This window comes from Parasteatoda tepidariorum, chromosome 6, assembly GCF_043381705.1.
Source record: "Parasteatoda tepidariorum isolate YZ-2023 chromosome 6, CAS_Ptep_4.0, whole genome shotgun sequence".
NCBI classification, from domain to species: Eukaryota; Metazoa; Arthropoda; class Arachnida; order Araneae; family Theridiidae; genus Parasteatoda; species Parasteatoda tepidariorum.
The window spans coordinates 52236414-52253306 of record NC_092209.1 but is presented as its reverse complement, the minus strand read 5'-3'; the positions used below and the strand labels follow the sequence as shown (position 1 = coordinate 52253306).

The 16893-nt window shown below is 26.9% G+C and overlaps 1 protein-coding gene across 1 annotated transcript in view; it reads right to left on the bottom strand.

The window, feature by feature from the left end:
* Nucleotides 1-16893, bottom strand: part of LOC107447355 (spatacsin) — a 58142-nt gene that overhangs the window by 33691 nt on the left and 7558 nt on the right. The window contains exons 5-16 of the mRNA XM_071182368.1: nt 15958-16084; nt 14639-14789; nt 14339-14499; nt 13224-13481; nt 11765-11947; nt 9405-9607; nt 7632-7849; nt 5500-5725; nt 3877-4089; nt 2627-2715; nt 693-985; nt 537-603 (exon numbers count right to left, since the gene is read on the bottom strand). Of these exons, the coding sequence (XP_071038469.1) occupies nt 537-603; nt 693-985; nt 2627-2715; nt 3877-4089; nt 5500-5725; nt 7632-7849; nt 9405-9607; nt 11765-11947; nt 13224-13481; nt 14339-14499; nt 14639-14789; nt 15958-16084 (2189 nt within the window). The remainder of the gene's footprint in view (nt 1-536; nt 604-692; nt 986-2626; nt 2716-3876; nt 4090-5499; nt 5726-7631; nt 7850-9404; nt 9608-11764; nt 11948-13223; nt 13482-14338; nt 14500-14638; nt 14790-15957; nt 16085-16893) is intronic.

The following is a 16893-nucleotide window of genomic DNA, read 5'->3' as shown; positions in this document are numbered from 1 at the left end:
TAATCAACGGCCAACTCTGGTTTATACAATAAACTATGAACTATAATAAACTAGAACAATACCTCTGAGGAGGAATAAGAACGCTCTTGTTTAGAAAACTTAACAAAATAAAGCAGTATGAATAAACTGTTTTCGTACATGCAAGAAGGTATAAATCGCAAACTGGGCATGAGTTTCAGAAAATAGGGGATTATATTATATATAGGGATATAGACTATTATGGGATATTCAAATAATTATAAATATTTTTAAGAGACAAAGTGAATGTTTTTTAAGATCCATGTTTTTCAAGATCTAGCTGCAAAATAATGCTTTAAAGATCATTCCATATGTTTTAATAAATAACTTTGTAACAATATTAAAAGGAAGAAAGGTCTTTATATCAACTATAAGTTATTATTAAATTTAACCCCAAAATTGTCAATTTCTACATTTATTAAAAAATATTTTCAAAAGAGAAATCAGCAAAATTATAATAATTAATATAAAATATTAAATATGAAATGAAAGCTAACAAAACTTTGCTCCTAAATTACCTTCAGATTTTAAGCTGTTAGCTGATTGCCATCCGAACAACTGAGATGTATCAAACACAGTATTATCCTAAATAAAGAAAACAATTATTTTCTGAGTGGAAAAAATACAAAACAAATTAACAAAAAGTTAATTTGCAATGCTTTTTTTTTACAAACCTTCAATAATTCATAAACAGTCACATCAGGCTGAGATCTTTCTTCATCTGTTTTGAATAAATAATTGTATAGAAGAGGGTAATTTTGAAAGCTTGTTCTCACAGATGCGATTGTCTCTTCAGAACTTTGCATAATTTCATCAATAGATTCCTTCAGAGATTGAGGCTTAAAAAGCAAAATTGAGACAGCCAATGGCAATGGAACTTTCACCAATAGTTCAGAAGGAGATGATTGGGATAAGTTAAACAAATAAGAAGCTGTCTCAGAAACAGCCTCGTAAGCCAAATGAACATCTATATAAGAAAAATTATATATATATTAAACAACAAAATATGTATACAACAGTTGAAATAAGTATATCTTAATTCTTTAAATAATCAAAAAAATCAAATAACTGAAAAATAACATCAATTGCAAAATTAAGAAAAGTTAGTTTTAATATTATTTTTGTAAATCGTGAACTTATTTGCACAAAGCAATCTATACTCCAAAATTCACTAAATAGGGAATGATTGAAAATTGTTTAAAATAAAACTAAACTTAAGTTACAGCGGCATGTAATTAGAATAGTATTCTTCCCTGTCGTCAATACATTTTTGATAAAAATTTTAATACCGCATGAACAGATTAATTTCATTTTTTAAATTAGTTAAGATGCATAATACAGAAATAAAATGCTTTAAAATATATAATACAGAAAATTTGTGATCACTCAAATCTGATAAGACCAACAAAAACCTTTGAGTTATCATCAGAAGTTATTTACAGTTAGTTTCGAATTCTGATCATAAAATTATAGCAATAAACTTTTTGAAATGAGTTGTTGAACGGAACACTTCAACGAATTTTCCGTTTCTCTACAAATCTCACTACCATTTCATATCAACCCAGGATACTACTCTACAAACTATCACATGACCACGTACCAGTAACAAGTTTTTCCTTTTTATACACTATTTTTATATGCAAATATAAAATATTTTGTAAAGTGGCCATCAATATATTTAATTTATTTGCCTTCTAATCACTTTCATTGCCAAAAATAAATACATTATGGGAAAAGAAGTTATTCTCAATTAGTTATAAATCATAAAAGCTAAAAAAAACTACCTGAAGCTAATATCAACAGGATGAAAACTAAAGAATTAAATTTCTCTTACCATCGTAAGAATTATCAAATTTTACATATTCCTTCTCTACATAATAATCGGGCATTAAAACAACCTAAATGTATTTGATTTTAAATCTAAGCTAAATAACTTGAAAATCTTAATAAATACTGTAAGAAAAAAAACTAACTCATCTCATACACGTAAAAATCTCATTTTGATCAAGTTAAAATTTGTTTTTATGAAAGAACTAGAACTGAAAAAGAAGTGACGTTTTAATAATATAATTTGAATTACAAAAAATATTGTAAACCTCTTACAAAATTAATATAATATTATAGATTCAAATATTTTTGAAATAAAAAAAATCATCATCATACTTGGTATGACAGCCAAAAGCTGGCTAAGGCCTTCTGTCGGAGATGGTATAAGACAAGATTATTATTTTTTTAACAAGATAGTTAGGCTTAGTCTGCCAGTTTCTCACCCCAATCACTCTAAAATTTCATTCAACAGTAATAAAACTTGAAATTTACAGAAAAATATAATTTTATATGTATACTTTAAAATTTAATATATAAAAATGTAATCATACTCAAAAATTTGCAATCATATGAACAAAACTGTTTTTTTTTTTTCAATTTTAAAACTTAATGAAAAAGAAAAAATTCACCAACATTTAAAATAAAATTGTTATTACTAATTAAGGTTTTTACTAGTACGCTTATAAAATGACATTGAAAATACACTAACAAAAAGAAAACAAATGAATTTAAAGTTTGATTGGGAATAATTCACATGTATGAAAAATAATTAACAAATTACCATTATGATTTTGTGACCATTTATAAAAAGCCACAGTTAAATGAAAAACGGGAACAAGGCAGAGTGGACAAGAAGGCCAAGTAGTAAATCTAAACAAAAATATTAGATACATGTGAGCAGAATATTGAAAGCAGGAGGAAATAGAAAACAAATATTTCCATGACAGAACTTAATATTTTTAAGTAATATCTCAAACAGTAAATACATGCAATCAATAAATTTTTAATCGCTTTAAACATACTGAGGAGTGTGGATGATGAAATCTTTTGGTTTAAAATAAATACATTTTTGAAACACTATGACTATATGAACTTATAAAAATTGTTTAAAAAATGATACAAATCATCGACACTAACTTTACAATATCCTTTTAAATTCTATAATAATTAAGAAATTTTAAAAGATTCAAACTGTACGCAGCAAAACATTACTTTTTAATTAAAAGTAGAAAGATGTTTAAGTATACATAAAAAACTTTAAGCAATGGCTTTCAATTCATGCATTCTCATTGGATCGTAAAATCCCATGATATAATCTATATAGACCAAGGAGATCCAGATATACTTTGCTTTATCAGCATAAAATTAATAAAAATTATAACGATACTTACTTATAAATTATTAATTTATTCCTTATTTGAGGGTATGTGCTAGTAATATTTATTTATCATCCCTTCTAAATATTTCTCTCTGGTATTATCATATTTTCAATCTTTGTGATAATTTAAAATGAAAGGCGTAAAGTAAGAGTGCAATTCATATATTTATTTTTAATTTTCATGTCTTAAAGTAAACAGAGTTTAAAGTCCATATTTTATAATAAAGATATTTAGTCAATGCTTTACAATTATTAAATGGTACATAAGTTATATCTTCCTTTAATATACTTATTTTTAAAACAAATTTTATTAATACTGAGCTTACTCAACATGTAATAGTCAAAATAATAAATGTCATATAAATAATAAACTTTTTGCAGCATTCATAGTTAAATCTCTTAAGAAAAAAAACATTTAACAAGTTTTTTCAGTAATTAAAGAATTTGAAATAATAACCAAGCAAAATTTTTTTCAAAAAAATTAGAAAGATTTTCACATCAAAGTACAAATTTTACCTGAAATGTTTTAAAACTGAAAAACGTGCATGAAAATTTAATTAATCTTGATAATTAAGGTAAAAGACATCAATGAATATTGTTAATAACAATCAATAAAGTCAATATTGAATCATGGACATAAGAAGCATACTAACTTGCCATAATTTTCATCTATAAAAGTGTAGAGAAAATGAATCAAATTATGCTTCAAAAAGTAATGCACAAGGCGATGACATAGCTCTGAGAAAGTTATAGTAGCTTTGTCAGAAGAAAATATAGACAAATCATTTATATTGCATTGAGCTCTTCCAACGCGTGTTAGAAATAAGGTGATATTTTCTTGTTCTTCTTCACAAAATATTCCATGCCTAGGAAAATAAATAAACAAAATTATGAAAAAAGTAAACAATAATAGATAACCAATAATAATAGATACATAATAACAATAATAGATAATTGATCTCATAAAAAATACATTAATGATTATTTGAAAATAATCAGAAAATAGATAGACAAGTTATAATTAGCAACATATATAACTATTTACAGGATTTTTGTAATCGTACTGCTACTTTTTATAATAATGTAATTTGTTTTACACAGTAATATTAAAATTCGAAATTGCACATTTAAATTATATTCCATAAATTACATTTTTATCTAACAATAAAATAAGCAGTAAGAAAGTAGAAAAATTGAAAGGTAAGCAGCCTAAAAAAGATTGCTACAAATACAAGTTGAATATTGGTTAAACAAATTAGTTTTACCAAACGTGAAAAGAAAAAGAATTTTCCTCCAAATGGCAAAAACAGTTTATACAGATAAAGCATCATTTACAAATTGAATACAGAAGAACGTAATCATCCATTAAAAAAATATTGGGTTTGTAGAGTAGGTTTCTAAAAACTCTTAAGAACTATGGCTATGATATCCAATCATCGGCTACTATCAATACAAGAAATTTATTTGCACGAAACTGACAAGGAAACAATCCCAAGCTAAACCCATAGAATTCAATGACATTTTCACAGGCGTTAAAAGAACTTACAGATAAACCATATCCAAAAATTAGTTGCTAAATTGTATTAAAACAGGAGTAAAATAATAATGAAAATCCAGTTATGGTTATTAAAATCATACAGTTATCAATAAGCCTATAAAAAAGTTATCAGAAAGCCTATAAAAAAAACTCGTGTTTAAAAATAAACAAGTTCTACCAACAAGACTTTTCAACATATAAGAATAGCATCTTAATAATTTGTTTAACTGATAGAAAAAAAAAAGGGGAAAGGATGCACAAATAAATTAAAAAATATAAAGATAACTTTTTAGTATAAAACAAAACAAAAAAAATTACAGCCTTAACTTCATGTAAACAATAGAAAAGGCATTATTAACGCAGAATGTATGTTTAAATTTGATTTCAAACAGTTTTGTTTGCAAAGTCATCCTCCAAAAAATTTAAAATCACTCAATGAAAATTTGGATTACTTGGTTTGGAAAATCGGTGTTTTTCTGTAGATTTCCATCAGGCATTTGGCATTAAAAATTTATTAATTTTTCAAGGCTTCACCACTACTGTTGAGCAACTACTTTTCAGACTATGGATTTTCTATCGGTTGTCCTAATACCTGTAAAACTTTCATCAAATTCTAAGAGTTCAGGTTCGGAGCGTTTCATAGAGTATGTGAGAAAAAAACTATGTGAAACTAATTTCAATTTGAATTTAAAGTAAATTATCTAACCAACAACAAAGAACAATCAACTCATAAACATACCTCGCTAAAATATTTAAAAGTGTTTCTGACACGTGTTTTGTAGCTTTGACAGGAATAGCATCGATCATATCTTTTGTCAACGGCCATTTATCAAAGAGAGAAAAACTATCAGTACTTTGAGGATGGATACCTAACCAAATGTCTATCCAATTCATGAGATAAGGAAGATTGCCATTCTCAAGTAAATAAAACCATATGGACATTTTATCAGCTTCCCAAAAGCCATCTACAACATTAAAAATGGTATATTAACTATAAATCATATTTTTTAACTAGAAATAATTCAAGAGTCATTAGGTCCAATTATAATGCATGTAGAAAAAGAAATTATGACAGGAGAGTATTAGAACTTCACTTTGGAGTAAAAAATAAAAAAAGATATTGTTTTATACAGTTAATGTTTTTTATTTTTTTATGCTTAATAAATGTTACTAAAAAATAAATTATTTAAAAATATTTCGAAATTATTTATAGAAACAGTTTTTTTCAAATATAATTTAAGAAAATATTAGTTCCAATTAGTAACAATGCTTATATATGTTATTTAAATTTATTTTTATAGAGGATTTTTTTTTAATGAAACTAAAAATATTATAATTCAATACTTTATATTTTAAAATAAAATATTATCGGTAATTACAATAAAGCGCCAAGTATACAAATGCCGATTTACAGGATTATACAACTATCTGGATCCCGCGTTTTTGCCACCTTTTTCAGAGAAAAAATCGCTAAATAGTTCATTTATTTTTAGAGTATCTGAAAGGAGTAAAAAAAGGGCTTTTTTCTAGGTGACTTTGTGACCTTGAACCTCAGGTGACAAGTAGTAGACAAGACCATATGGGTGACAAGTAGTTTTTAAAAGAGAGCGGGTTTCTAAAAAAATTTTAAAAAATTAAAATTTTTAAACGTGTTAAAATTGTAATAAGCTATAACAGGCACTACTACAATTGTCCATCCTTAGGAAAAATTATGAATGGAAGTTACTTATAACATTCTCATAGTTGTTTTTTAAAATTGTCCAATTATCCGGATCGGGTTTGATCTGATCGGTCTGGATAATTGGCACTCTACTGCATTTTCAAATGTAAAATTTTAATAAATTTTCAAAAATTTGCAAATTGTAAAGGAGGTCTGGGTTTATTTGTATTTTTACCAATTCACATAAATAATGAAAGGCCAGAAATTAACTCTAAATATTTATTAAAAAGACAAAACACACATAAAATAAAACAAGAATAAAAAGGAAATACAAGAATTTGGAAGAGGGAATTAAGGGCTCGAATTAAACGTCCCTATTTTACGGCGGTTCCTAGCAGACTATCTTAGTTCACCGCCAGAGGCGCTGTAGTGAGGAAAACAGGAAAGTTTGTCACAAAATCCTTTTAAAATATCAAAAACCTCTTAACCTATACACACGTCAAATTAGCGAGTTGTGAAATAAAATTCATATAAAATAACTTAATCCTATCATAAAGCTTCACAAGAATTAAATAAAAATAATTTATTCATTAATAATGAAGTTGCAATAAAAATAAATAACAGCATTGAAAACATTTTCTGTTAGATCTGTACTAATTGTTATTTTTTAATGATGCAATAAAAGTAAAGTACTTCTGCAACAGCCAGTTGTCAACCAAGGAGAACGTGGAGGTTTAGACTCCGCAATTTTAAGAACAAAAGCGATATAGCACACCAAAAATATTAAAAGTATAGTAAAAATATAAATAAATTCTACTCTTTTACGTCTGGAAAGACTAGAAAACTGGCACCCATTTTTGAGCACTAGAAACATGGCAACAGTAATTTTCAATCTGTATATTTAAGCAAATGAAGCTTTTTAATCAAGTAATATCTTATCACTTCAGTTTCTTGAGATTATTTATTTAATAGAAAATTATATATATTTCATTGATTGCATGAGTGCTTTAATTAGACACTCGAAGGACAGTTTGACACTCAGTTTAAAACATTTTTGAAACTTTTTCTTAATAATCTTAAAACATTCAAATATAATTTTAATAAATTATGTTTTAGAATAAGAAATTAGCTAAAAGAGAGTTTACTGTATGAATAATATATAGAATGAATATAAGTCATTGAAAATAAATAATATATAATTAACAACAAACCTGTTTTAAGGATCGATTCCAAATTGCTTGAATTTGTTAAATACAAAGGAGCTAAGATTCTGCCTTTAATTTCATTATCCCAAACTTTAAGCCAATCTATAACTAAGCGACAATAAGCACCAGTTTCGCTATTATCTTGAATAAAGTTCTTAAAGTCACCAACTAATAATCGTTCATTATTTTCTGGTACAGCACAAATCATGTCTTTAATAAGTGCACTAAAATTTTAAAAAACACTACTAATATAAAAAAAATTATAATTATGGTACATATTTTGTTTACACATGTAAAGAATTAAATGAAAAATAGTAAAATCAAGTCATTTCAATAATAAAGTCGAATGATCAGGTCCCAATATTTAGGTCGGAAGAATGTTCAAAAGCATAGCTTCTTAGAAGCTCTAAGCTGTTTACATGTTAATATTCCAAAAATGCCATGTGTGAATGCTCCAAAGGTTTGAATGGAATAAGGGAATGAATGTGTTCAATTTTAACTTCTTTTGACATTAATTTGCAGGTGGCTGATAACAAATCGATAGTGACAAAATGCTTAGAAAGTTATGCAAGATATGCACTTTTTCATACTCAGTGTTTTTCTCTTTTGTTGAAATCCTACCAATTGAAAAGAAGTTCTTTTTGTCAAAATGAAGACTTTCAGGAGGCTGCTATACTTTTTTGTGTTATTTGATAATGATAGAGTTAAAACTTATTATCAAAGGGGTTTTTCAATGCCTACCTAACAATGGTATTGAATAGATTCTTGCTATTGATAGTTTCTCCTTTCTGATTCCTGTAACTTATTTCACTTCACCCATTAACTTGTGCTGAGTTATTTAAAGAAAAGTGTGATCTTTTTTTTTTATTTGTCACATTTCATGTCTAAGAGAGAACCATGTCTAAGAGATGTATAACAATACAACAAAAAATAGCCTTCTTAGAAACATTTTCTGATTTAGATTTGGAAAACCTAGATATTTGTAAGCTAAAGCCTGATTAACCAGGGGTTTTAGTCGATGCAGAAAATATAAATGAAAACAACTTTGGAAAATCAAATTCTAAATTAAAACAAATAGAAAACGAAAAAGTGTAAGCTCAAGTAAAAAATCAAATAAAAAAGTGAAATTTGACAAGCCAACAAAATCGAGAAAACCAGAAACTATTTTTTTAAAAGTGCCAGGAACACATGCTTGACTGACTTGTTCTGATTGAAGATATGTACTTAAACACAGATGAAGCAATATTAAGCACCGTCAGTAAAAAATGCCTCTGCCAAAGGCCAATGTTCGAAAAATGCACTTAAAAAAAGTTTTTCCAATCTATTTTTTTATTGTTTATACTCTTTAATAATGAATTTATTGTATTTCAAGCTACTTAGCTTACTTTTTTAAAATTCAACACTGTTATAGTTATTATTGCTTTCCCATTTGGAGTATTTCTCCAAATCTCTGGAACTATTTTGAGTGAAATACTGTTTTACAGAAGTAAAAAACTAAATCACCCAAAGAAAATTTCATTCAATTTTTTTTCTTCTTAAATCATTTAATACTTTACTAAATACTGATCAAAAATAATTGATAAATACAGGTTAAGATCCCATTTAGACAAGAAAACTTTTGTAAATACAAAGTGTTTTGATTACAAAGTTGTGAATACAAAGTGCTCACAAAAGTTAGGTTAAATAAATAAATGTAAATATATATAGAAGTTTTAAAGATTTTTAATTGTTTTATATCATAATAAGATTAAAAAATATAGGACGCAACCTCTTCTTTACCTTTTTTCTTCTAATAAAATGCGAGCATGTTCAAAGGAAGAGCATGAATAAAGCTTTTCCAAAAGAGAAACAAATCTCAGCGATTCTAAATCTTGATCTGTCAGTAAATTTCTACTCATTAGCTCCGTAACAAGTAAAGCCCTAACATCTTTTTCAGATGTTGCCTTGAATATGTCTAGCAGACGCTGATTGATATTTGCCCCCTATAACAGAAACAAAAACAAAATATATAATTAATTAGAAAATAATTATTAAGATACAATAGATACCCACTAAATTGATCTGATCTTAGTTTAACTAGTTCATCACTTCAACTGTTGGGGAAAAAAATACAAATAGTTAAAATATGAAAATCGTATGTTTTTATTTATTATTATTTACTTATTACAAGTTTTGTTTGATAGACAATGTAACAAAAAAAAATACACATGAGTTTTGTTGTGTGCAATATTTCTAACTGAAGAGCATGATGGCAGCAATTTACAGCTAATTACTTATTCAGATCACTATAAAGTTGCCTTGACTTGGAATTAGAAGACAGAACGATCCTTCACACCAGGTACATACACTTTTATGGAACTTCTTTGCTTTCATTATTGTAGACATGGAAATAACCATTCACCACATGGCAATTTAACATAGGAAGTGACAATTTAAATTAAATAAGCAACTGATACCTTTCTCCCATTTTCTTTAAAAGATCATTTAATGATGGAAATTAATCAATTCGAAAAACAGAATTTTCATTGAAATGCCCAATGTCTCCAGTCAAAATTTTGATCCTTCAGATTCCATCAATTTGTGGCGAAGCAATTCATGGAGAAGGAGAGTTCTTAAACAATTCACGTTTTGAAAGTTATAATGAATGATAATTTGTCTCCCCAAATATTTTTAAATAAAGTTATTTTAAGTCAGTATGATCAACTAAATTTTGTCCCATATTTATATCATTTTTATTGCAGAATTAACTTTTTATAACAGTAGATTATTTCTATTCTTGATTTTTTTTTTCTATTTTAGATTTCTTTTTTTGGATTTTTTTAAAAAGCTTTTTTGATTTTTTTTTAAAATTTTTTTATTAACAATATCAGTCATTGACTTGTTAGGTTTTGGAAAAAAGTGGGTATTAAGTTATTAAAGTCTGCAGGCCACCTACTTCTATCTGAAAATTTAAATTTTCAGGTCAACATTATTGTATACAAAATGTTCCGAAGTTTGATTTACAAATTCAGAGGGGTGATAAAAAGCATCAAAAAAAAGAAAACTTACCATAAAGTAAGTGATTGCAAACTACTATGGAAGGATAAGAATTGCAAAAAACCAATGCAGGTTTCAAAATAATGTTTGAAAACAACTACGAAAGGTACTAAAAACTTGTTAACTATAAAAAGTTTATTTTATTAAAAGAATTGTTGAAAGTAGCACCAGCTGATATTATTGAACTGTCTATGCTGATGTAAAAATTTTTTGTGGACATGCTCGAAAATGTCAGGTGGGCTTTTGATGTCTGCCAAAGCAAGGGGAATTCATGCTATAAGTATGTTTTTTTACACAATTTTCAGCTACTCAATGTGTTTGCGACCTTATGTTCGAAGATAAATTTTCATCCTTGTGATGCCTTTTATCTCCACAATGAATGTGTCTGTCAACCTTCTCTCGATAATGCCTCGTATTTCATATTGCAGTCTGAACATTGTTATTAAAGTTAGTTGTTAGATAAAATGTGCAACATTTACAATATTTTATTAAAGCATTCAAATGGTTTATCTAAATGTAATACTCTTAAAGCGTCGCTTACACCACTGTTCGTAGAGCTACAGAAAGTCCGTTCGATCCAGACAGCTAATAAAATAACAGGCATGCATACGCAGCAATGTGCAAATTAAATCTGTTGTGGTTGAAAGCCCTCTCATTGGTTGTGGAAGTTTGGAGAGTGGGATACCAGTTCAGACACTGTTCACAGACCAGGGTCAAAATTACAAGGCATACCAATCATGACCGTTAAAAGATAGAACTCGAAAATGGGGTTAGGCGCTTGACCATGGTTGAGTGATGTGTATCAAATTGTAGTAGTAAGTCACATTTTTTCCAAACAAGTCGTCTTTACATCATATTGTTTTTCCATTGCATTTTCAAGGTACATCACAAGTTTTCCATATTTTCCTTAAACAACAGCACATTACATTGCCCCATCAAAAATATTTAATTGCCCACATTTTTTAAAGCTCTCAAATTTAAACCAGATTTCTGCAACACTAACTTTTGTAAAATATCATTTAAATCAGTTAAAATTAATCCTATCACATAAAAAAGGGATGTTTGCCAGATTATTCTTAATAAAAGTTTGAAATAGACGTTACCATGTTAACCAAAATCACAATGGTTTCATCAAGCTTCCCTTGGCGCAAATAATCTAGAACTAACTCTTTAGCAACATTTTCAAATTCCACATAAGAGAAACTGCAGTTTTCCTTACAGCAACAAGAGAAATACGATTGTGCCATTGGGATCATTCCTCTTAGAATGGAATCCTGAATAACTTCCTATAGGAAAAAATACAGTATAATTTTCTGAATTAAAAATAAAAATTACAATATTAAATCAGAAACAGTGTACATATGAACGCAATTATGGGCTATGCATATGAACCACGATTACTTTTTAAATCTGAGAAAGTCTTTTCAAATTTCAGGAAGTTAAAATTTATGCATTGTTTAAATATGACCAAACTGATACTTTTCTAAGTAATTTCCCTCAAAATAATGTGTTCGTAATATTTTTTAATGCATATAAACTTTAGCTGATACCAAAAGTCCAAATTCCTTCATACTATGTCTTTTTCAAACAATGTCAAAACAATCCATATCTTTGAAATAATGATTTTTTTAAAAAGTTCTTGAATACTTTAGTTATGATTACAATTTTGTTTATTGAATTTAATAGTTATTCAGCTTATTGAGCAAAATATGTGACTTTCAGTAATAGTTTTTAATTTTATCTCTAGGAAGCAAATAAGATAGATATAGCAATTACAATAATAAACCAAAAAACTTTTAATGTATGAAAGAAATCCATATTAACAAGACTGCAATTGCACTACCCTATAACAATTTTAACTACACTACACTAATCATTATGATTGCTTCTTTCAAATAATGACTAGATTGTAATTTTTCATTTTACCCGTTGAAAACAAGTAAAATGAATGGATAATAATACAGCAAGTACAATAATAAATCATCAAAAACATAAAGCAGAAAAATTCATATTATCTAAGATCCTACAAACTAGTGCAACTACACTATTGCAGATTCATACACCTAGCTAGACTAAAATTATGATTAATATTGTTTCTTTGAACAGTAATTTGGCTTATTAACCAAAAATGGAGATTTCCTAGAGTAGTTTTTAATTTTATCTGCTGAAAACAAATAAGATAGGTGTATCAAGCTTAATATACATAAAATAAATAACTTTTAATGTAGAAAAGTTTATATTACTAAGACAACCATACTACATTTTTATAAGTTTATGCCCCTATCTAATAGATTTATCATCTAACAGCTAATATATCAGAGCAACTACACAACATAATTACAAGTTTTTGACTCTATCTCATTGCAAAAAAGAACGCTACCAGCCTTGCAACTACAACTGATATTTTCTATATATTTCAAACATCATTTACAAAATCATTTGAAAGTTAATAATTTTAATTAAATATAAAAAAAAATATATATAATGACTTTCAATTACACTAAAACATCTAAATTACAACCAACAATATAAAACTACTACAGTTTATGCAACTATAATTACCTTAAGATCCAACTTCTCCCACTGTTTCCACTGTAGTTGAATTTGCTCATCATAAGTATGATGTATCACTGAAGATTCTTCCAATTCAGATGTATCATCACTATTTGAATTGAATTCACGTAACAGCTTCCGCATTTTCAAGAGTAGTTCAGAAAATGTCTTCAAAAATGCTTCTTTAACATTTAATGTGACATGTTCATCAATTTGAACTTTATCTTCAACTTCTGCCAATATCTGTGTTACCATTCCTATTATGACCTAAAAAACAATGACACATAATAAGTTATTACATTTAAAAATACATAGCATTTTTTAAAAAAATAAAATATTTAACTTTTGTATGCAAAGTTAATTATTTATTTTTACCAACTATATAAAATATTGTATTTGTCAGCGAATAATCAAAATTATGTGATATTTTATTAAAAGATAAAGGAAGTCAAAATGATCATTTTCAAACCATTTAAAATAACTTAGTTTAAAATAACTTATTAACTAACTTCAATCCATTCAAGATATCTTTTCTACATTTAGAACTTCAAAATCAATTTTTAATTGAAAATTTAACTAATGAATTCCTTTTTTCTTCTAAACATAAAGATCTGAGAACTAAAAACAGTTTGCTGAGAACTAAAAACAGTTTGTAACCCTCTCCAAGCAAGGTCTTCATGAATTCAATATCTAGAAATATTCCGAATTTGTGCTTTGAAGACATTGACTTGAGCAAATTTTTTTCCAGTAGTTCTTTACTTATATAATTCCTTCTAAAAATACAGCAACATCATCAACTGCTAATCGGATTTAAAAAGCATAGAATTGCAGGGAACTCTTTCAAATTTATATTTGGATAGTTCAAAATCTAAAACAAAATAGATTGTATAAGCAATTTGTGTGGCCAGTAGCGTAACTAAGCAATATCAGTGACAAGGTAATAGTTTTTTATAGCCCCTTTTAACAGATGCACAATTAACTGTATAGTTAGAATTTTAGATGTCTCCATGTTAATTTAAATTGAGATATCTATAAAAATTAATGTTAACATAAAAAATGTAGCTTCATGTAAAATAAAATTAAAAGAGTATTTTTATACATCGTAAAAAAAAATCATTTCTTACTTGTAAAAGTTGTTCAGCATATTGACATGAATGACTATCATCAAGATTTTTATAAACATTTTCTAATACTAGATCAAGAATTTTAGTCCATAAAAGGCATTCTTGATCCATCTTTTTTAACCATTGTAAAGATTTTGATGAATTACACAACTGACAAAAACCTGCAAATTTAAAAAATAAATAAATAAGTAAAAAAAAACAATATATGATAAGTATAAATAATAAAAAATTTAAGAAGAGAATAATGAGCATTTTCTATGCATAGTACAGAAATCAGTGCACAAAGCTATCTATTAATACCTTCATAAAGTGTTTTGAGGAAGAATTCAACTGTGTATAGTTGCCTGTTGCTTAAGCCTAACTTTAAAACTTCTATATCCATGTGCATATTCACCCAATTATTTAAAGACGACAATGTCTCAACAGTTTCGCTACTCGGATAAATCATCAGCTACAAGAATAAGTAATTAATATATATGAATCATTAGAATGAAAAATAATGTTTATACAACATAAAGTAACTGTCAACAAGAAAAGAAAATGTTTCTTCCAAACATTAAATTAAACCAAGAATCAAATATTAAATTTTAAAAATACCTAAACGTTTTGGTAGAAAACATATTATCACACCAATAAAACATAAATATACCAACAAATGATAAAACAAAAGAACAATAAAATATTAGACGCTGAGTGTCAATGAATCTTTTGAAACGAGTGCTCAACATTTAAAAAAATCACTTTGGACAATTTTTTAAACATGCTACTTACAATTACACTTTAAAAAAAATTTTTAAAGAAAAATTTTATTGTTTTAAGCAAAGCCTAAACCTTTTGCTTACAATGCTAAGCATGATACCACCTGCTATTCTGGTCCATCAGTTGTACCAAGTGTAAGCAAAGAATTAAATTTGTTTAAATCTCCATATAAATACGACAAAAAAATAATTTCATAAAAAAATTAAGTAAAAATTACAATCGTTAAAATTATAATTTTAGGAATTAAAGTTTTAAAAAATTTCAAGTTATCTTTTATTTAAAAACCTTTCTTTCTTCTCTAAGTATGCAGTTATAGTGGTAAAAACCTTCAAAATAAGTCAATCATATGGTTAGACAATATCAGAATGATGAGATTGAATCTGCATTATCCAAATACTAAAGCTCATCATGGCTCACCAGTGCTAAAGAATATATGACTAATTGATCCATTAAATAATTTTATTCAAAGGAAATTATTTTAATATCATTCAGAATTTTTTATTAATAGATCTTAATTACCACTGTCATATTATTTGTCTAAATAAATTTATAAAAACACTGCACTTGAAGAAAGTTATATCTTATCTGAAATTTTTTTCTCTTGCACAATATTCATAACTTTAAATTAAATGAACATTATCACTAAATTCAGAAGAGGAGAAAAAATACTAAAAGTGATAGTCTTTAGAAAAGAACATAGCAATATTTTTTTTATTTTTAACATTGTTTTATTATAAGTTAGAAGTTAAAATTTTTAACGTTTTCTTATAATTAAAATTTATTATACATAAGTATTTAAAAATATGTATAATAGTTATTATGCATTATTAATACATGATACGCAATGGACAATTTCTCACTTCATTAACTAACTTGTCTTGCTCAACATCATACAGAAGAAGAAACATCTTATCCTCAGATAACAGTAGTAAAGGAAATGGAGTTTCTTCAGAGCCATTCTTGATAAAATAAACTGGATCTGAAAACCTGAAGTGGTTTAAAAAAAAAAAACAATTAGAATAAAGTTCAAAACAGAGTATTTGCACACTAAATTACATTTAAGAGATAAAATTAAATTAGCATCATATTTCATGAGAATTAAACTTTTTACTAATTCACAACGTTCTAAAATAACTATTCTGGTATTAATGTACTACTTTAATAGAGCTGCATGGATCGGCTATTAAAGATCTGGGAAGCATCCCTGACAATGATCCGAAGACATGCAATCGTAATTTTGATCCTCTGCAGAGGGAATAGCTTCCCTGCTTTTATAGCATGGAGAGCTGCACGCAAAGTAGAGCACTTCACTGTAGAGCGGTTTAACGAGGATCGATAATGCACACCTTTAGTCTCTTTGCAGGTAGATCAAAATGGTCACCAAACCTTTCATTGAACGCTCCCAGTTGTGCTTAACATCAGTGATCTACTAGGAATTGTGTATTAATGATATGTCCACTACGGGACCTGGGATTAATGGATATGAAAAGATTATTTTAACATAATTTTAAATAAACTTATTCAAAAGGTTGCTATCCAAAACTAAAGATACAAAAGCAATTTTTACAGTAATGTAAAACAATTAAAAAAAATTTGCAATTGGCAGAAATGATGATTAGATATAGAACAGCAAAAATTAATAATTGTTAAATTTTGTGAAATTTTTTTATTTAATAGTCTAGAATATGAATAGAAAATAGAATGAATAGAATAAAACATTAGTTTCATTCAATGAAGAATTCATTAAATGAAGTTTAATACAAAAAAAAATTGACAATGCATATTATAAAGAAAAT